Genomic DNA, 20,644 nt, shown 5'->3' on the forward strand with positions numbered 1-20,644 from the left:
GCAAGAATCATCCTATGGGAACCAAGGTCACCTAACCAGATATTCTCAACAAAGACTTGGACAGTTTCCATAACAATATCTGGCCATCTAATTGGACAATGTGACCTGCAGTAATAGAGGAAGGGAGATTCTATTCTTTAATTATGTGAAAACCGCGGGAATTAGATAGTTAGTTTTGCTTTCAATCTTTGCCGATACGATGTACTCAATAAAGTTTTGCATCTCAACAGTGCTTGCTTGGTTGGGTTTATCAGTTGGAACCTGGACATTAAACCAACTCTCCCTAATTCCTGCGGTTTTCACATAATAAGCCACTTCAGTGAAAGGCAGGATTTCTGCCCAGTTAGATATTGCAATTGGATGAAGAATTAAAGTGTTTATTTATTGTTTTATTTCTATAATAGAAACTGTTGGATGAGGAACAAGAAGTATCAGAGTTACAGCTAAGACTACTGGCTCTTCAGTCTGCTAGTAAAAAGTGGCAGCAGAAAGAGCAGCAAGTAATGAAAGAAAGCAAAGAAAAACTAACAAAAGCAAAAACCGTACAGCAAAAAGGCAAAATCAGTACAAAATCTCATTCTGCCAAAAAGCCAAGTACTGCAGGTAAATAATCAACCTAGTAAATGGTGGTTTTTACAAGATACATTTTTGGTAGATTTTCTATGGGGTTTTTTGGGAGGTGAAAGCATAGTTAAATAATTTTCTTTTAAAGCTAAGCAGGCTCTAAGAAAACAGCAGACAAAGGTATGGAAAAAATTACAGCAGCAAAAGGAACAAGAAAGACGTCAGAAGGAGGAAGAACAATGGAAACAGGATGAAGAGGAGGAAAGAAGAAAAAGAGAAGAGGAAATTAGAAAAATTCGTGATCTCTCAAATCAAGAAGAACAGTATAATAGGTTCATGAAGCTGGTTGGTGGAAAGATGAGGTCAAGAAGCAAGGTATTTACATACATACTACCTTTTCTAAGGAATACAACACAAATGGTTGTTAGTGATACCATGTAAAATATTACAACTTGTGTATTGTGTATCTTTTTAAAATATATACATTTGGAAACTTTGTAAGTTACTTTTTGTAAGCCATGTATCATTAATTTTCTATCCCATTAATGCTAAAATATTTCTTTTGTTGATCTGTTTTCTAGAACTATGTTGTCTGATAGCTGCCAAAATTGTAAAAAAAAATAGAAATAGGGAATATCATGTAATACCCATGATAGACAGAAATTTATCTCTTACATTTTGAGATGTAGGTGATAAAATTAATTTATTGATTTGTAACAATGCCCAATTCAAAATGATTCTGGAAGGCATGCAAAGTTAACAACAATGAAAAAATCCCAGCAATTAATAAAAGATAGAAGAATATACAGAAGACTTCCAAATGGTGTATGAAAAGGTCCATGTTTCAATATTGTGTTTTTTTTTAGTAAAGTCAGTATGAGGTTCATGAATCATGGGGGAATGCTGATTCAGATTGATAACATTGTAAATACGAAATGTTTTATAAACCAAAAATTTAAGTTGGTACATTGCTTTGCAGTAAATAACATTCTCAAAGCATTAAATTGATTACCAAAAATAGTGTTAATACTTTTATAAATAGCAGCATTTTATTCTGAAGAAATACATCGTAAATATATAACACATAGGGATATTTTATATTTTCAATTCTGCAAAGAATAGAAGCATTGACTGGGGGGAATTGAAAACTAGAACACCTCTTCCTAGATTTATTCTAAGACTGCTTCTATTCAATATGTATGTAATATGTATATATAGTGTTTTGGATCTTTGTGATCCAATCTTTGTTTAATGGGACCAGTGCAGGAGTTCACCACAAGCTCACGAAACATTCTGCACATTTCATAAGCAATCTATTAATTGCATCCAGATCAATGAATAATATGGTCACATTCTTGAAAAACACTAGTAGTTACTTCTCTCCAACTTAATATAAAGTCATTAATGCTGTCGGTATGGTTAGCCACCCAGTTTTGAATCTATCAGATTTCACTTTTAACAGTTTATTATGAGAACATCATACAGAAACTTCTCAGAAACTGAGGTAAATTGTTACTGAAAATGAGATAGATTATTTCAAAGTGTTCTCTTGTTCACTAAGGTAGTTACTTTGTTAAAGGAGACAATATGTATCTCACATGATAATTTGGCAAAGCTATGCTGATTTTTAACAGTCATGACTTTGTCTTCAAGATACAAAAGGCCTTCTGTATTATCTAATGGTTTTTCCAGGCATTAGTGGGGTCATAATCCTATTAAAAAAATAGAAGCAATGTGTACTTCTGCAGAAGTACTTGTTTGGACAGAAGAAAAACCTACTTGCCCTACCAGTCTACTAGAAGTATTTTTGCCTGGAGAAGCAGTGATTGGTAGAGAACAAGGAAATGGATGAGGTTACTCAGAAAGCTGCTTATTTCTAGGATATGAATTACAAGTAGTCTTCAATTTGGAACAAAATTATGCTCAGATGTTTGGTCATACACTGGAGTAATTATTAACAGACTCACCATTTGACCTGACTCAATTTTATAACCACTTTTACAATGGTCATAAAGCAAGTCATCACGGTTCTTAAGAAAACCATGTGGTTATTAGGGGAATACAGCATACCCAATGGATGTTACAAAAAATATTGCAAATCATCATTATGAGCTCTCTGCCCTGCATGGTGTTGAACCAATCTCACAGGGAGCTCTTTCACTCTTAAAATCTAGCTGAGTCCTACACTTGAGGGAAAGGGAATGACTCCTATGTTGACAGGCTAAACCAAAGATCCAAGCCTTGTGCATGTCACCCCGGGAAAGAATTTTCTTCCACCTTCCTTTGGCAGGCAGCTCTTTTACATTATGAATGGAAGGGAACTCCTTCCCAGGGCAGGTGAATGGGACTTGAATCTGTCCAAGCCTCATTCAGCCTGCTCAGGGAAAGAGTTTATTTCCATGCACAGAGCAAAAGAGCTGCCTGGCAAAGGAGGGCAAGCAGCTCTTTCATTCTATCTGCTTAACAACCACAACTGGGAGAGCTAGGATTGCATTTGTTGAGCAAAGTGGTCATATGAGCATCTCATTTAATGACTGTTATGATTGTTAAGTGAGGACCATCTGTACAAAGTTATTTTGGCAATCTAATTGCCTTCAGAAATTTTGGTCCATGGTATCTATATTCTCTGTTTACCTGTCAATAAGTAAGCCTTGTGGGAGTTGTAAGCAAAAAGTATGAGAAGAAAATCAATTTGCATAGCACCATTATAGCCTTTTTTCCTGAAAGCAATTTGTAGTAAAGCAGGCAGTTTTTAGTTTTATTAGCAGTGGAGAAGGAAAACTATTTGATTGTTTGAAGTACATATATGATTAATAAATATACTTTGTCTAGTCTTCAGATAAAGATTTGAGAAGGTCCCTAGATAAGCAATCTACTGAGAGTGCAGGAGGAATTTATCAGTATGATAATTATGATGAAGTTGCTATGGACACAGAAAGTGAAACCAACTCACCTGGTAAGTATTACTTTTTGCAATTATGCTTTATTCCTAATAGTGCCTTTTTATATTTGCATCCTATATGTAATTGATCATTATTAATTCCTGCATGCAATACTACTAAAATGTTTTGTTGATTTAAATTAAAATGGAATGCCTTAACAATTTTGCATCTGCATCAAGTGCAAAACACAAAAATTATGAATAAAATAAGGTAGTTTAGGAATGTCAAGTGAAGGTTTAAAAAAATGCTACAGTGGTACTATTGTATCACATTTTGATTTATTGGTAAAAATAAAACAAAGGTGCTTTTCTTTCTTTCTAATAAATAAACATTCTAAGTCCCATATACTGCTTAGAAGGAAACATAATTCGATAGACCAATTTGGAAAAAAAAGCATTTCCTTAGCTTAACTTACTCTGAAGTGTTTTTATAAGGATATATATGTTGGAATTGTACTGTAAATGAAATAAAAAGTAGTTTCATTCAAGATTTCAACCTCTCCATTCATCTTTACCCGTTTTATCTTTGTTGGGAGTTTTATTTTTTCCATTGTTTTTCCTCTGTTTGTTGTAGACAAGTTTAACACAAGGGTGTCAAACTCGATTTCATTGAGGGCCGCAAAAGGATTTTGTTTGACCTCAAGGGGTCGGGATGGGCATGGCCATGGTGGGCGTGCCAGCATGACATCACTTGTGTTGGGGCACCTGTGGTGGCCAAAGTACTCTGCCAGCAAAAATGGGCTCCTGGACCCAGTTTTCAGCCGCAGTGGCCTCCAGCAGCCCTCTGCCAGCGAAAACGGAGCTTTGAGGGGGGAGTGTGACTTCATCTTTGCTGGCAGAGGGCTGTAGGAGGCGGTTTCAGGCAAAAGTGGAGCCTGGGAGGGCTATTCAGGCCTTCCTGAGGTCCGTTTTTGCTGGCAGAGGCACTGCGGGCAGGTCCTTTGTTGTTTCCAGGCTGGCCCCGTGGGCCAGATCTACGCATCCTGCAGGCTGGATCTGGTGTTTGATACCCCTATTGTAGACAATATATATTAAAATATATAACTATGTTATTCAGTATATTTATGGGCAATTTTTTGTGTGAAAATAGCTTCTTATTTTGAATGATGTGTTCAGATACTATTTTATCGGTGGCACTGTTTGTGTGTGTATCTTTCTCTTTCAATCCCTCTGTCTATTCTGTCCAATCAGTTTTGTTTAAATTATGCCATATAAACTATATTATAGAGTTGTTCTTGTTTAAAAAAATATTTTATTCAAAAGTTAAAATGCAAACTTGCAAAAAACAAGAACTAATCAGGTCAAAAAAAAAGTAAATGCATAAAATTGCACATATATTGTTTTTTCCAGTTGAATACCAATAAATCTATTACTATATTTATTATAAATATAATATTATTATATTAGTAGTTTCCCTTTTGCAAAACAGATCTATAGTATATAAGCTTCCACAAATCTGTTTACCCAAACAATTTGATCATCTACTATAAAAAGACACAGGTAACAGGTAACCTCACCAGTAGAAACCCACTTCAGAACCCTCTGCAACGACTTCTATTTCAGCCTTAACCATTACAGTCATTGTCTCAGATCTCTGTTGTAGGTAACTCCATATAAGTATAAATGCTATGGAGTTTAAATGTCCATAAATTTTCTTAAGTAAGTCCAATTCGTCACTCCATTCAGGTATCTCAGAATTTTTTGGATTCATAGGCCTTTCAGCTTTTTCCACCAAGTCTGTAATTTTTCAGTAATTCCTTCTCCAACTCTTGTCAGTAGCAAATCAATTTCTAATCCATCCAATGACAAATCTAATTCTGCTATTACCTGCCTAATGTCTTCTTTAGATTGATATATAATTGTTATTGCTTCATTAAGCTTTTTATCCAATTTTTCAAAGAAAGCTTAGCGGTTAAAAAGCATTTTTTCCTGAAGGCTTCCAAGGAAGTTTTAATGTTTTCATTTTTAATGTAGTCCAAAAAAACCATAGGGAATTCCTCTCAAGAACAGTGCTTTACACAACAAGTTGCAAGAGAGATTGAGATAATTTTTCCCATAACAGAAAATAAGTAAAAGAGACAAAGGGAAAAGTTTATTGTCTCTTTGAGGTAAATAAAAAAAAAGAACTAGAGAAATACTCAGAAATAAAATACAGTAAAACAGCAAAGTTCTTATAAAAGCTAGTGAAATACACATTCCTTACTATAACAGTCCAGTGTAAATCAAAGCACTTTCATTATGGAAAAAGAAACTTTTGAGCCATCGATTTCCATGAAATGAAAACGAAAGTGATCCATTTCAAAACCATTAAGAAAAAAAAAATCACATAATCCAGCAAGGGTAAAGGATAGTTAGTTCAGTATTCAACCAGATGTTTAACATTCAAAATATGTCAAAAGCAAAACCAAATTCATAAAGTTATATTAAAAAGAAGATGTCCTTAAAAATCCAAACAGCTGATTTTCATGAATTGCAACCAACCAGGTTTCTCTTCACAGGCAAGTAGTACGATCGTCCAATAGTCATCTGGGATCTTTCCTAGTTGCTATCATTTCAATTGGATGAGGTGGCTAAGACGCTGAACTTGTCAATCAGAAAGGTCGGCAGTTCAAATCCCTAGCGCCCCTTAACAGACTGAGCTCCCATTACTTGTCCCAGCTTCTGTCAACCTAGCAGTTCGGAAACATGTAAAAATGCAAATAGAAAAATAGGAACCACATTTGGTGGGAAGATAATAGTGTTCCGTGCATTTAGTCATACCGGTCACATGAACACGGACACGTCTTTGGACAGCGCTGGCTCTTCAGTTTTAAAATGGAGATGAGCACTGCATCCTAGAGTCGGGAATGACTAGCACATATATGCGAGGGGAACCTTTACCTTTACTGTAACCATTTCAATCTAGGGAGCAAGTGCTGCCAAAGAGCTGGCTTTGGCAGTGAAATCAGGTCTTCATCAGAAGGAGAAAAGTAGTTCTACCCCCCATTTTTGGAAGCTCTCCACTATATTGTAGCATTGTTATGGAACAGATTTAAGATTCAATTTTAAAATTTCTTCTTGCTTGGTTTGTGCAGATAGAGAGACAGACAGACAGTCTGTCTCTCTCTCTCCCCCCCCCCACGCACACACACACCCTCTCTTGGAAATGTAACTGAAGAATTATAGCATGAAGCTGAATAATGCATGTGTAAAAATAATTTTTAATTGAATCCTGGTATCTTTCATCTTTTTATTCAATTAATGAATGAGATAAGCTTGGAGTTTAAATTGTGACATTTATTTTGCATAGTTATAATTTTCTTTCTTCCATCATGGTATGATTGGGGATTGCTGCTGTAAATAAATGGTAGTTTGTAGTAACAATAGTTTTTTCTGATAAATATTTTCTAGCATCTTCTCCAGTACAGCCTCCTTATTTTGAATGTCCTGCTGGATATTTTCCTTCTGCTATTCAACAAATCTCACTGACCCTTACACCACAGATTTCAGTAAGTGATAATACAAAATAAAATTTTTGAAGTAGAAAAATCTAAGAATATGTTTTTCTATGCCTCCAACATGCAATTATGGAAGTTCTTTGTGCATTTTTTTTTGCATTGGTATGTTCATTTTGGCCATTTTGAGAATTCTCTTTTAAAGTACCTATTATAATAGGAGTTCTGAAACAGCTTTTCTGCTCTCTCCTTGTTTGAAAACACTACTAATCATCAGTATTGTATAAAAAAGTTGTGCTAGAAAAGCTTGATAAAATGGCTTTATGCTGAAGATCAGCTGCATACCTTACTTTGGGAGTACCGTATTTTTCGGAGTATAAGAGGCACCTTCCCCCCCCAAAAGAGGGTGAAAATTTGGGTGTGCCTTATACACCGAATGTAGCCCCACCCACCAGCCCCCATCCTTTGGCCTCTGCTCCCAGCAATTTTTAGCAATCCCTGCAGCCTCTTAACAGCTGATGAGCAAGATAAATTGAAAGTGAAACTAGCTGTTTGCTCCACATGGCAAATTGATGGGAGGCAGATTTTTTTTCTTGTGCTAATCAGGCTGTTTGCTGCAAGGAGGTAAGTCAACAATTATAAATGCCTATAGAATATTCAAATTATTAGACTTATTTTTTAAAGACTGCTTTATTATTGTTCTAGACAACTTAACAAAATGAAGAAGCTTTTTAAAATAGATGCTTGATCTGAAGAGGCCCAGTGCTATTGTTTTAAAAAGTGCTATTCTTTTAAATAGCAGAGAATAACTATACTTCCAGAAAGCACATTTTAACAACAACTGTACAAGTATAGTATGAAATATAACACTACAAACAGTATATATTGTCTGTACTGTTTGTTGGAAGGAGGCAAATTGCTGGGAGGCAGAGATTTTTCCCTTGTTTTCCTCCCCAAAAGTTAGGTGCATCTTATACTCCGAATAATACGCTAATATATTTCAAAGTGTAAAGGCAGCTGTGATTAAAGGGATCTTTCACTTAATGCAAGATGGGAATACATGGTCTACCTTGGAAACCACACAGTACACTTGAGAATATCTGGGCACCAAACTGTGTAACCCTTAAAAGAGATCACCATTTTAATATGGGACCAGAAGCAAATCGATAATCATTGCAGTTCCCACCCCAATATTAAAGATTCTAGCTCTACTGTCCCTAGTTAGTGGATAGGGCAACTACTGAATGTTCAAAGACAACTCCATGTAGATGACTTAAAGCAGTGATGGCGAACCTTTTTTGGCTCGTGTGTTACAAGTGGGGGGAGTGCAGGGGGGTCGAGTGCGGGCGTGCCGCACCCATAATGCAACGCGCGACCCCCAGTGCACATGTGCACACAACGCGCGACCCCCCCCATTTTTACATGCTTTTTTCGCCCTCCCCAGGCTCCAGGGGCTTTATAGGAGCCTGGGGAGGGCGAAAAGAGCCTCCCCCAACCCCCCAGAGGCCCTCCGGAGGCTTCAGGGACCATCTGGAGGCTTCCCTGAAGCCTTCGGAGCGCTTAAAACCACCCTCCGAGCAAACCGGAAGTGACTCCGGGTTGCTCGGAGGGTAGTTTTAAGCGCTCCGAAGGCATCAGGGAAGCCTCGGACGGTCCCTGAAGCCTTCGGAGCGCTTAAAACCACCCCCCGAGCAAACCGGAAGTGACTTCTGGTTTGCTCGGAGGGTGGTTTTAAGCGTTAAAGCGTCCGGGGGGGCGGGGGAGGCTCTTTTCGCCCTCGCCAGGCTCCTATAAAGCCTCTGGAGCCTGGGGAAGGCAAAAAATAGCTTTCAAAAAGGTGAACTCTGACAAATGGCTCCGCGTGCCACTTGTGGCACGCGTGGCACAGGTTCGCCATCACTGTCTTAAAGCAATTCCATCTGTGAGGTGAGAAGAACATAGTACTGGAGAACCTTTAGTAGCAATAACATGTATTTTTTCTTTAACCTTTTTTTAGACTCTACCCCCAATTAGCCAATTGTACATGGAGGGTATTTCAACTGTCTCTCTGGAACCGCCACCACCTCTTCCTCCTCTTCCACCTGAAGAACCTGAACAACCCCCAAAACCTCCATTTGCAGATGAGGAGGAAGAAGAAGAAATGTTACTACGGGAAGAGCTACTTAAATCTTTAGCTTACAAACGAGCTTTCAAACCAGAGGTATTTAATAGGTTTTTAATACTGCCACTAGATGGCAGCCCTAGTACATTTTGTTTTGTTTGGGGAAAAGTAAGATATATGGTAGAAATCAGATAAGATGATGAGTTCTTTAGAATTTTAAAGATTCTTCTGCATTTCCGCTATTTACTAAGGATTTAAAATAACTCTGCTATAAACCCAGTATAATCAAAATGGGAGATTTAGATTCAAATTGGGTGTAAGAATGGATCTGTGGATAAAGATTACCAGTAAAGGAGAATATTTGTACCCCAGTTAAAATGAGGGGTCCTTGGTGCTCTCTGAGCTTGGTTGTTTTCTTGTAGACATTTGATTACCCAAACTAATGTCATCAATGCTAGACTAGCTAGGAAGAAAAAAGATTAGTCTAGAATTGATGATGTTACCTAATTTGGGTAATGAAACAATCTGCAAGAAAACAACCAAGTTCAGAGAGCACCAGGCCCCCCTTAAGGAATAACAAGAATGAAATTCAGCTAGTATTGGCCACCCCAGAAAGAGATCTGTGAAGTGGGAAGATCGTTGCAGTTTGCAGGTTTTACAATGTACTTACAACTTTTTTTTAAACTGTTGGAAAATCCAGCGCATTTTGGGCTCCTCTGGTATTACTCAGGTTGTTACTGTTCCTACATTGACTACAGTGAATATGTTGTGTGATCACATGCTGAATTTGGGTGGTATGAGAAAGAAGCCTTATCTTCAAAGAGTCCAGGGCTGCTGCAAATAGGCACCCATTTTTTTTTAAAAAAAGTAGGGATTTTTGTTTATCTCTTAAAGCCTGTAAGATAAATACAATTTTTGTACATCCCTGAATCCCGTAAAGTGCTTTTTAAAAAAATAGCTGGATATTTGTTGAATCAGATACCTAATTGTTTAAAAAGTTTATACTGAATCTAGCAGGATTGAATAATGTGGGGGATTTTGGTGAATATCTGATTTTAGTCATATGGCAGACATTATCAAAGTTAATGGGTGATGAAAGATTTATAAGTTTCCTACTTTTAAATAATTGCACAATATTTTAAACATTGATATACAGAGAAACCTATAAAGTGTGAACAGTTTATTCATTTTAATATATAATTTTAATACAATATTTAAGTGTTGTGATCTTTTTTTTTTTTTAGGAAAACTCAAATAATAACAGTCCACCTTCTCCACCGTTTCCCAATAATACTTATTCTGTGCCAAGAAGCAATCTTTCAGCAGTCAGTATTAATACTGTGTGTCAACCTCGTATAAAGAACACAAAAATTATTAGAGTACCGAGGCCCCCCCGAACAGTCATTGCGGTAATAATTTTTTTAAAAATTCCTTCATATTTTAAAGTGTTTTATAAATTGTCATATGAGGAAAGTGTCTAAAATTGAATATTTTGTTTTTTTCTGTTTTCAATTGAGATGATAAAAGAGGCTGAGGAAAGCTGATTTCAGATTTGTGTACATTAAGAATTAAAGTCAACTGGAAAAAGCTAGTGGTTAACATGCTCTTCTCTAACAAATGGAAGTTCAGTGTACATTTAAAAATCAAATAATACTAGATTTTGCTGTTATCTTCAGTCAAAATTGTTATATTCTTTGACTGGTAATTTTATTTCTGCAGCTTCCAAAGCACAAGTCAGTTGTTGTTACATTGAATGATTCAGATGACAGTGAATCAGATGCAGAACAACCTAACTCTACTAGTAATGAATTTGGAGGTCTAGAATCTATGATCAAAGAAGCTAGAAGAACTGTGGAGGTAAATGGATGAGTGCTGCCATGTATGCCACACATTTCTTACTCCGTGCACCTGTCTTTCATTATAGGATAGTTTTTATTAAAAGAAATATTGTAAAATAGCTGTTCCTCTGAACCTGTAAATAGAGCAACCAATTTCAGAATCATCTTCTGGGGAAAAGTCACTCTGAGTTATGGTTCTGCTTTCTGAAAAGCATTAAATTTGAAAAACTATTTTAAAAGCCAGAATTGGCCCTTTTCATGTACTTATATTTTTTTCCATTTTACTATTTGCTTTCATGGTTCTGTGTTGTAGATTATGGTAGTTGCCTGGTTTTTATGGTTCTTTACTGGGAATATGAAAAATCCTTGATGAGGAAATAGAACTTTCAGTTTCCTTCTGGTTCATGCCATATTTGGAGCAATTTTCAGAATTGTATCTTACGAACTTAAAGATCTCTGAGATGTTCTAGAAATTATCTGTTTGAAAGAGACAGTTTTGGAATTGGACCATTCCTTAGAATGGCACATGTTGGAAAAAGATTTGACATGGTAGGAGAGAATGAAGCATTCAAAGTTTTTCAGAACATACCTTTGGAAAGGAGCCCTGAAATATTATTGGGCCTTTCCTCAGTGTTAGTTAGTGCTACCTTGCTGTTCTCTTGTCTCCTAAATCCATATTCACAAGCATATATGTTGGAAGTGTAACTACTAGAATTCCCAGGAAGTACGGCTGAAGGGAAGTACTGTATATAGACCTGAAAAAACTATACCATGTAAAAATGAATTCAAAATAACTTTTCTTCTGAACTTCTAATACTGTATTTAGGTTCCTTTCTTGGGTCTTTTTGTTGCAGGCATCAAAACCCAAAGCACCTTTAAAGTCAGAAAAAGAAAATAATCCTGTGAGAACTCCTGAGGCTTTACCAGAAGAAAAAAAAATAGAGTATAGACTTCTAAAAGAAGAGATTGCCAGGTATATTTAATATACTGTATGATACCGTATACCTGTAAGCTACATAGAGTTGCCTCTGGTGAGATGGGTAGCATACAAGTTTAATAAATCAATGAATAAATGATGTAACAAATAAAAAACAAATTATTGTTTAAAGTAATCTCTGAATTATTGCTGCCCTTGTTTGAGTAGATTCACTTGGTCATTTTAGTTTTAAGTTCTGCTAATGGGGTTTAGCTTATTTTTCAGAGATTGTTCTATTTTCTCAGAATTTTTTTTCTGATTTCTGAATTTCTGTAATTTGAAACATTTAAAAACTGGTTTTCAAATCTTTTTAGTCGGGAGAAGCAACGCTTGATAATAGCTGAACCTTTGAAGACAAGTTCATCTCCTGTAAACTCTGATGTTGAAATTGATGGAGTTGGTAGGATAGCCATGGTAACGAAGCAAGTTACAGATGCAGAGGCAAAACTCAAAAAGCACAAGTAAGTCTTTTCCCTGTGATCATCTCTATGGATTGTGGTTTTTTAGGAGAAAAGGGTTAATCTTTTATATTTTGCTGGTTATTACACTATTTGTTTGTATCCTGTCTTTTTACAAATAAGGCAACCTATCCAACATACCTTCCTCCTCCTACTTTCCCCAGCACAACAGCAACCCTGTGAGGTGAGTTGGGCTAAGAGAGAGTGACTGGCCCAAAGTCACCCAGCTGGCTTTCATTCCTAAGGAAGGATTTGCACTTTACTCAGAATCCCACTTTCTACCCTGCTGACTTAACCAGTAGTCAAAACTGGCTCTATAATGTCCACCATCTATCCTTGACAGATACCGTATTTTTCGGAGTATAAGATGCTCCGGACTATAAGATGCACCTACCTTTCTTGGGGAAGAAAACTAGAGAAAAAAATCTGCCTCTGCCTGCCAGCATCCATCGGTATTCATCTGGATAGCATCCTTGCAGCAAACAGCATGGTCAGCACTTTATCGCAGCCTGATTTAGCAAAACAGCTGATTGATGGTTGGATCGGCCTCCCAGAATACCACTAATCAGCTGCTCCAGGCTGCAGGGATCGCCAGAGCCCATTGCCGCCTCCGCATGTTGCGTATTTGGCCTCGGTACGTCACGTTTTTGGCCTCTGCGCACTCTATTTTAGACCCATTTTGGGATGCCAGGATAGTTACAGCACATTGCCACCTCTGTGTGTTGTGTTTTTGCCCTCTACACCCCTTGTTTTTGGCCTCTGCGCGTTGCATTTTCAGCCAATCTCTGCTGCCTGGAACCGGTCAAAAATGCGATGCACGGAGACCAAAAACACGACGTGTGGAGGGCAAAAACATGACGTGCCGAGGCAGCAATCGGCATCAATGTGCACATGTTATTGCTAACCACTGGTGGATTGCAGGCGGTATGCCCCGGTACGGGCGTACCGGAGCCAGTCCAGAGCACCGGGTACCGTTCGGTACGGTGCTCCAGAGGGCCCGCCCACCCGAGCTCCTTACCTGTGTTTTAAAGCTTCTGTGCTGCCGCGCATGGTGCGTACAGTGCCTGCGCAATACTCTGCGGAGCAGTTGGAGCGTCACGGAGGCGCTAAGATGCATGTGTGTGTTGTGCGCTTCCATGAGGACGCTGCCAGCCTCGTTCAACCATACCAGTTGGAACGGGATTTGAAACCCACCACTGCTGCTAACCTAGTATATATCTCTAATGAGAAAGGAGTTAAGTTTACTGCAACTTTTGGAAATAAGTTTGTTTATATAGTTACTATCAATGCACTGTCTGCTTATGTGTTTTGTTATTTTTAAATTAGAAAATATGTGACTTAACAATTTATGAGAAACTGAATATTCCAACTTCCAACAGCTGCTTTATAACAGAATAACTGTTGGAAGGGACCCTGGTGGTTTATTTGTATTGTGATAATAATTTTAATTTTAAAAATGGCAACACATTTTCATGCATCAGTTTCATACATAAATGTGATGTTCTTCCAAATTTTGGATGTTTCACTTTAAGTACTGTTTGATACTAAATATGTTTGACATTTAAGATCTGTATTATTAATTTATTGATATAACTTAAGTGTTGAAAAGCTAAGGAATTATGTAAACACATTTGAGTTCTTTACTATAACACAATTTCCTGCTAAATATGATATTATAAAGTTAGTTTCATTATGGAGTTTATTTATAGACACATGCTGGCATTATTAAAAATAATATTTATAGTAATACTCCCTTTCCCCCCTAAAAACACTAGCTCACTTGGTGGGAATTGTGATACATACATAATAAATATATGTAAAGTTCAGTGTTGTAGCTTTGTATATCTTTTCACAATCAACTTTTGCTAAATTAGATACAAATTTTAGACTACAATGTTGATTCTGAAGTTAAATGGCCAATAGATGTAAATATATAAAACCACTATTTGGATTGCAATATATCATTGTGTCATTTTTTTATAATTTTAAAAGATTTCCCTTTTTAATTTATTGTTTTATAATATTATTCTATTGTTAAACATAGTCTGCTAATTGAAAGAAAATGTATCAAAAATCATGAAAATATGTGGTAGACTTCAGCTGCTTTTGATGGTGGTTCTGATAATATAGAGCTTTTATGTAGAATGTAACTGTTCTCTTTAGACTTCTCTTGATGAAGGATGAGTCTGTGTTAAAACATCTTCTGCAGCAAGAGGCAAAGAAGAAAGAATCTGTTCGTCTTGCTGAAAGCAAAATTGCTAAGCTTAATGAACAGCTACAAGCAACGGAAAAAGTACTAAACGCTAATAAGATATTTTTAAAAAAACTTCAAGAACAAGTAAGTATGTAAAAAATGCAATGTAGTATTTTAAAGAGTTGCTTATCTTATTAGATGTGTTTAAGAGTCTTTAAAATTTAATTTAAAATTTTTGGTTGGAAAATAGAATTCATTGAAGAATGTTTAAATGCTTCAGATTCACAGAGTACAGCAACGAGTAACAGTTAAGAAAGCATTGGCATTAAAATATGGAGAAGAACTTGCTCGAGCCAAAGCCCTGGCTAGCAAAGAAATCGGAAAACGAAAACTTGAACACAGCCATTTTGGAGTAAGTTTGTTGTTCAAATTTAAGAACTATTGTTCTGAAATAGTCACTGTTCTAGCCTGAAGTCAGAAAACAAGGTGAAATATGAATGAAAATTAATTTACAAATTAATTATAAAACATAAATTTTAAATGTATGTGAAAAACTGAACAGAATATTGCAATTTGAATATTGGTTAGTGTGATCCCATGAACCCCTCAACTTTAATTTTGAAGGAGGATTTGAGCTTATTTTGCAGCTTGTTGCAAAATAAGCTTGTTGTCTACCTCTATAATGTGCCTTAAAATATACATGGCTACTACTATCCTTAGGACTGAGACAAGAACGGAGGGGTTGCATCTAGTATCAAAACATATTCCAGACCCAGTACAGCTCAATAATTAGCAGGAATAGAGCTGTTCGGTGCTCAGAATACAGCAGGTAGTGGAGGCCAAAAAGTATTTGCTGTTTCTGCCCAGATAGATCAAAAGAAAAAGAAAGGAAGTTGTAGTAAGCCAGTGACTGTTGGAGGTTTGCAATAAGCAAAATGCTACTTTTTCCTCTTTTTTATCTTCCCTCTTAACATCTTCATAGCATAATGAAAGAAACGGAGACTTAGGACTATGCTTGCTAGCCATTTGGTACATGTTCTGAAAACCTGAGAGGCTCAAGCTAACTACAAAATCTTTCTCACATGACTGGGGTGAAGAGGCAGTCTGTGAGAGGCCAAATGAGCACTTGTAGTCAGTAAAACTGTGGGTCATTATAAATATACTTATTGTAGAATGGTTCAGTTGAACTTCTGTAAATATGCCGAAATGTTGCACTTTTCAGCTGAACATATAAATTTTCCTTAAAAAATAATAATGGTGAAGTTAGTCAAATATTGTGTTTCTAATTTATCTTGCCCATAATTGAGTTCATGAGAGAGAGAGAGATCTGTTTCTTTGCAGCCAAACAAAACATTGAAACTCGAGAAATCACCTTCATCAAGTCCAAAGAAGCATTCTGCAGAGTTGATTGCACAGGAGAAAAAAAGGCTGCAACAATTGCAACATGAGTATGCCCTGAAAATTCAGCAACTAAAAGAGGCCCAGGCATACCAGAGTAAGGATCGGCTAACTATTGTCCCTTCTGTAGAAGAAGAATCTGAATTTGCACTACCTCAGCCTTCCCTTCATGATCTTACACAAGACAAATTGAGTTTGGATATTGAAGAGAATTGTTTTGATGATGAAATTTCATCCAATTGTAGTAGAGAACGAAGAAGGTCTTTCAGAGAATCAAATTCTTTTACTAAACCTAATTTTAAACATGTGGACACTCCCAAGCAAGAAGCTGCAAACAAACTTTCTAAAAAGACATTAGAACAACCAGAGCTTTTTTTGGGGCTGAATATTGATGAACTAAAAAATCTTTATGTGAAAGCTGATGGTTTGAAAGAAGTCTTGGAAAAAAATGCACCATTCATTATTTCTATTGAAGAAAACCCTCGTGGTCAAGTAAGTTATATATTAAATAATAAAAAATTGATGACTTCAACTTATAGTTAATAATGCTTAGAATAGGAGTTAGGCTAGTATTCATTAGCTTGTTTTACTTGATTACTATTCCTGAAAAAGTAGGAAGATTCTAATCTTAGTTCTGATGCATTACATTTTTAATTTCTATGGTGTGAATCTTCATATAGTGTTTCAACATATGTACACTTATACTCTTTTCTAGGAAATAACAGTGGATATAGACCAATTCACAGCTTCAAATAAACAAACAGAAGGAAAGCCATACCCATTTGGACCATATCATAGTCCTCTTCTTGTTTTTAAATCTTACAGGTATGAACATGGAGTTGTTAACATTGTTTGCCACCAGTGGATACTGTTATAGGGTTGTTTTAGAACATACATGGGAATGTCTAATGTGATCAGAAAATGTCCTGTTGTCAAAGTAGGTGTAAATATATGTTGTCTTAGAAGCAACTGGGTTATACTGGAAAAATGTAACTCAACTGCACTGTTAGTACAAGGACCGGGGAAGGACTAGAGAGAAAAGTACAGGAAGTCCTCAACTTATAGCCGTGATGGAGCCTGTCAATTACTGTCATAAAAGTGACTCATCATGTGAACAACTCTATGAACCACGGTGGTGCAGTGGTTAGAATGCAGTACTGCAGGCTACATCTGCTGACTGCCAGTTGACTGCAATTTGGCAATTCAAATCTCACCAGGCTCAAGGTTGACTCAGCTGTCTGAGGTGGGTAAAATTAGGACCAAAATTTTGGGGGGCAGCATGCTGACTCTGTAAAACCACTTAGAAAGGGCTGTAAAGCACCGTAAAGCAGTATGTATATAAGTCTAAGTGCTATTGCTATTGCTATTTTATGACTTTTTTTTGCAGCGGTTGGAAAGCAAATGCAGCAATCATAAAGCAAACGCCATGATTGTAAAATAAATGCCATGGTCGGAAAGCAAACTCATTCGCTATTGGGAGGTTTTACTGAAACCCAGAATGGAACTAAATATTGTTTTTGGTGGGAAGGGGAAAGTAAATCATGGTCATTTGATTGCAGGGTGCTGCAAACAACTGTAAATGTGGGACAGTTTCCAAATGCGCAAAATATAGTTATCTGATTGTGGTGAGGGGCAGCTGTTGGAATTTGGTACCCTATTGGGGAGCTCTGATATAACTTCAAATGGTACCTAAGCAATTGATGGTCAGTGAAGGACTACCTGTATTTATTTAAAATACATACTATTCTGAGGGTGGAAATAAGGTTTATAAGAATTGGTGTCCAAATGCACTTTCAAAAGTTGAGAAATACAATGCTGAGCTCCTTTTAAATGGTCTCTATTCTAAAATCAGTGGGAGATGGACATATTTTAAACAGGGGGAATATATTTGCTCTGTATTTTTTTTAAAAGGTAGATGGCTGTCTTGAGTTAGCCAAAAGTAAGCAGTGTAGTACACTTACCTAAATATTCCATACACTTACTCTGACCTTGCTCTGTCTCTATTCTCATCCATTCCCACATAGTCACTAGTTTGACATTGTTTTTTCTGTTCATTTTTCATATTCTAAATGTAGTAGTCTCTCTTTTCATATAAATGTACTAAAATTCCTCTGCATCCTTGCTTTTTTGGGGAACTTAGACTTTAAAAAACCATCTCCAGTGTCGACATTGGATTATACCATTTAGATAAAAACATTACCAATGTATGTATCAATTTGGTCAATTGTTGTAATCCCAGCTAATCTTATTGTTAACAGGTTCTTTGCATAAGAACAATTGATCTTCCTTTTGGACTGAATAACAAACGATATTTTGAGTATCTTATTATGATTACAGTTATCTTTGATTTGAATGCAATTTAGTACTTTTCCCATTTTTGCTTTAAAAAAATATTTGCTTGATGACAAGTATTTGATTTTACTTATGTTTTTTAGGTTTAGTCCTTATTTTAGAACAAAAGAAAAACTTTACCTCAGCTCAGTATCCTACAGCAATAAGATTGAACCCAAACAGTGTTTTTGCCGTTTTGATTTAACAGGCACATGCAATGACGACGAGTGCCAATGGTGAGTTACTTTATATCGTAAATTAAGTGATTGCAGATTATTGCCTGTAGAGTTGAAATGAATTTGTTATTGTCAGACTGTTTGAGCAAAGACAACATAAGCAGTTTTAAGAATCATTAAATATGGTGACATATTTCTTTAAAAAATCATGCTTGTTTTCCACTTGTGCCTATAAAATTAACTTGAAGAAGGTACGTTCATACTTAAAAGATATGTATGTCTTGTCTTGTCTTGTCTACCTGTCTGTCTGCCTATCTATATCTATCTATCTTATCTATCTATCTATCTATCTATCTATCTATCTATCATCTATATCACCTGTATACTGGGGTCCTAATCAGGGCGTTCCATATTGGAGGTATTAAATGGATTAAGAGAAGATTCTCCCTCCATCCTGCTGTATATTGAGTTTTCCTTAGCTAAATTTAATAGTAATATTTTTATTTCAATATTTTATATTGCAGCTTTTACCATTAATGTAAGCCACCTAGAGTTGCTTGATGGTGAGATGGATAGTATATAAATGTAATCAATCAATCAATAGAATATGATTTATATAAAGAGAACAAGAGAAGCAACCAATATTTCAAATTCATCCACAATACAACTCTCCAGGCTTTAAACACTAACAAGTTCTGTAGAAATGACTCTCATGTTCACATATGAATATGTGTGTATTTGAAACACCTTTTATAGAAAATTGATGGATGCATAAGAAGTCTTATAGACAAAAAAGATTATATAGGTAGTATTTGACTTACCACCAGAACAAATACCAGAATTTCTGTTGCTGATCAACCTGGTTGTTAAGTGAGTCATGTCTAGTTTTACAGCTTTTTTGCCATGCTTGTTAAGCAAATCATTGCAGTTATTAAGTGAACCATGAGGTGATTAAGTGAGCTGGCTTCTGTTCATTGATTTTGCTTGTTTGAAGCTGGCTATGAAGTCTCAAATAGCAATCACATGACCCCAGGGCATTGCAACCATAAATATATACCAGTTGCCAAGCACTTAAACATTGATCACATGGCCATGGGGATGCTGTAATGGTTGTAAGCGCAAGGAATGGTTGCAAGTCACTTTTTTCAGTGATGTAATAACTTAGAATGGTCACTAAATGAATGATTGTAAGTGGAGAATTACCTATTCCATATTTTTACTAAATGATACTAAAAGTCACATTTGGTTTGTGATGGAGCATGTTGGGAATCATTAGTGCTTATTTTATTGCAGAATTCATGTTTCATGTGTTGAAATCCATTTTGTTCACTGGATTTATTTTTGGCTTATTAAGGTAGTCCATACAGCAGGTTTGTAAAAAAAATCCATCTGGCTGTAAAAAATACTATCAAAATGTAATTTTTAATATTGAATGCTTCACAATGTATTAATATAGCTGAGTATTACAAAGGAGCGTTAAAAATGTTTTTTATGAGAAAAGGGCATTGTTATGTAGCAAATTGTTCTCAACTTCTGATAGCTAAAATAGTTTATTAAAATTTTCACATATTGTGATCCTGTGTTCACAATTTTTCTTCTTACATTTTGTAAAAAGTATATTATTTACTTTTAGGCAACACATGAAAGACTGCACTCTTAGCAGGAGACAGCTATTTGAGGATATTATTTCATACAATTTAGGTTTGATAGGCTGTTCAGATAAAAGTACTGATGAGGAGATAAGTACCGCAACAGGTATGTGCATATTAGTATATCAATAAAGATTTTCAGTTCTATAATGTTACTTGTTAAATTTTTTGCTTTACATGTAAAAAACAAGTTGCTTTCTAATGCTTCCAGTTTACTTTGTAATAAGATAATAAGAAAATATAAAGCAACCTTCTATTATACAGTATTAGTTTTATGTAAGCTGTTAATTGGTATTGTGACTCACTGTGTTAAAGATTCAAGTTTATAAAAGTTACGTTTGTATTTATTTTCATTGTAATACGTTTTACCAATTTTTTTGTGGGTTTCTTCCTAGGTGTGTGAATGTACTCTTGTAAAAATTTGATTGTAGTGTAAAACTTCAATATTGTCATCTTGTTTCAGAAAAATACATAGAAAAGCTGTTCGGGGTAAATAAAGATCGCATGGCAATGGATCAGATTGCTGTTCTTCTAGTTAGCAATATCAATGAAAGCAAGGGCCATAGTAAGTAACTTTTAACAGT

General features: G+C 36.0%; 1 protein-coding gene across 2 annotated transcripts in view; it reads left to right on the forward strand.

Annotated features, from left to right (window-relative positions):
* ZFC3H1 (zinc finger C3H1-type containing) overlaps positions 1 to 20,644 on the forward strand; it is a 44,373-nt gene that overhangs the window by 7,090 nt on the left and 16,639 nt on the right. For both annotated transcript variants that reach the window (XR_014175728.1, XM_081957422.1), the window contains exons 4-19: positions 405 to 603; positions 713 to 939; positions 3,397 to 3,520; positions 6,896 to 6,993; positions 8,936 to 9,139; positions 10,285 to 10,449; positions 10,760 to 10,897; positions 11,733 to 11,851; positions 12,169 to 12,315; positions 14,476 to 14,650; positions 14,787 to 14,918; positions 15,848 to 16,396; positions 16,620 to 16,729; positions 18,340 to 18,471; positions 20,045 to 20,166; positions 20,524 to 20,625. Coding sequence is in view for 1 of the 2 variants with exons in the window: in XM_081957422.1 (XP_081813548.1) it covers positions 405 to 603; positions 713 to 939; positions 3,397 to 3,520; positions 6,896 to 6,993; positions 8,936 to 9,139; positions 10,285 to 10,449; positions 10,760 to 10,897; positions 11,733 to 11,851; positions 12,169 to 12,315; positions 14,476 to 14,650; positions 14,787 to 14,918; positions 15,848 to 16,396; positions 16,620 to 16,729; positions 18,340 to 18,471; positions 20,045 to 20,166; positions 20,524 to 20,625 (2,743 nt within the window). In the remaining variant the exon portion in view is untranslated. The remainder of the gene's footprint in view (positions 1 to 404; positions 604 to 712; positions 940 to 3,396; positions 3,521 to 6,895; positions 6,994 to 8,935; positions 9,140 to 10,284; positions 10,450 to 10,759; positions 10,898 to 11,732; positions 11,852 to 12,168; positions 12,316 to 14,475; positions 14,651 to 14,786; positions 14,919 to 15,847; positions 16,397 to 16,619; positions 16,730 to 18,339; positions 18,472 to 20,044; positions 20,167 to 20,523; positions 20,626 to 20,644) is intronic.

Source organism: Natrix helvetica (assembly GCF_964273705.1).
Source record: "Natrix helvetica genome assembly, chromosome: 6".
Taxonomy (NCBI): Eukaryota; Metazoa; Chordata; class Lepidosauria; order Squamata; family Natricidae; genus Natrix; species Natrix helvetica.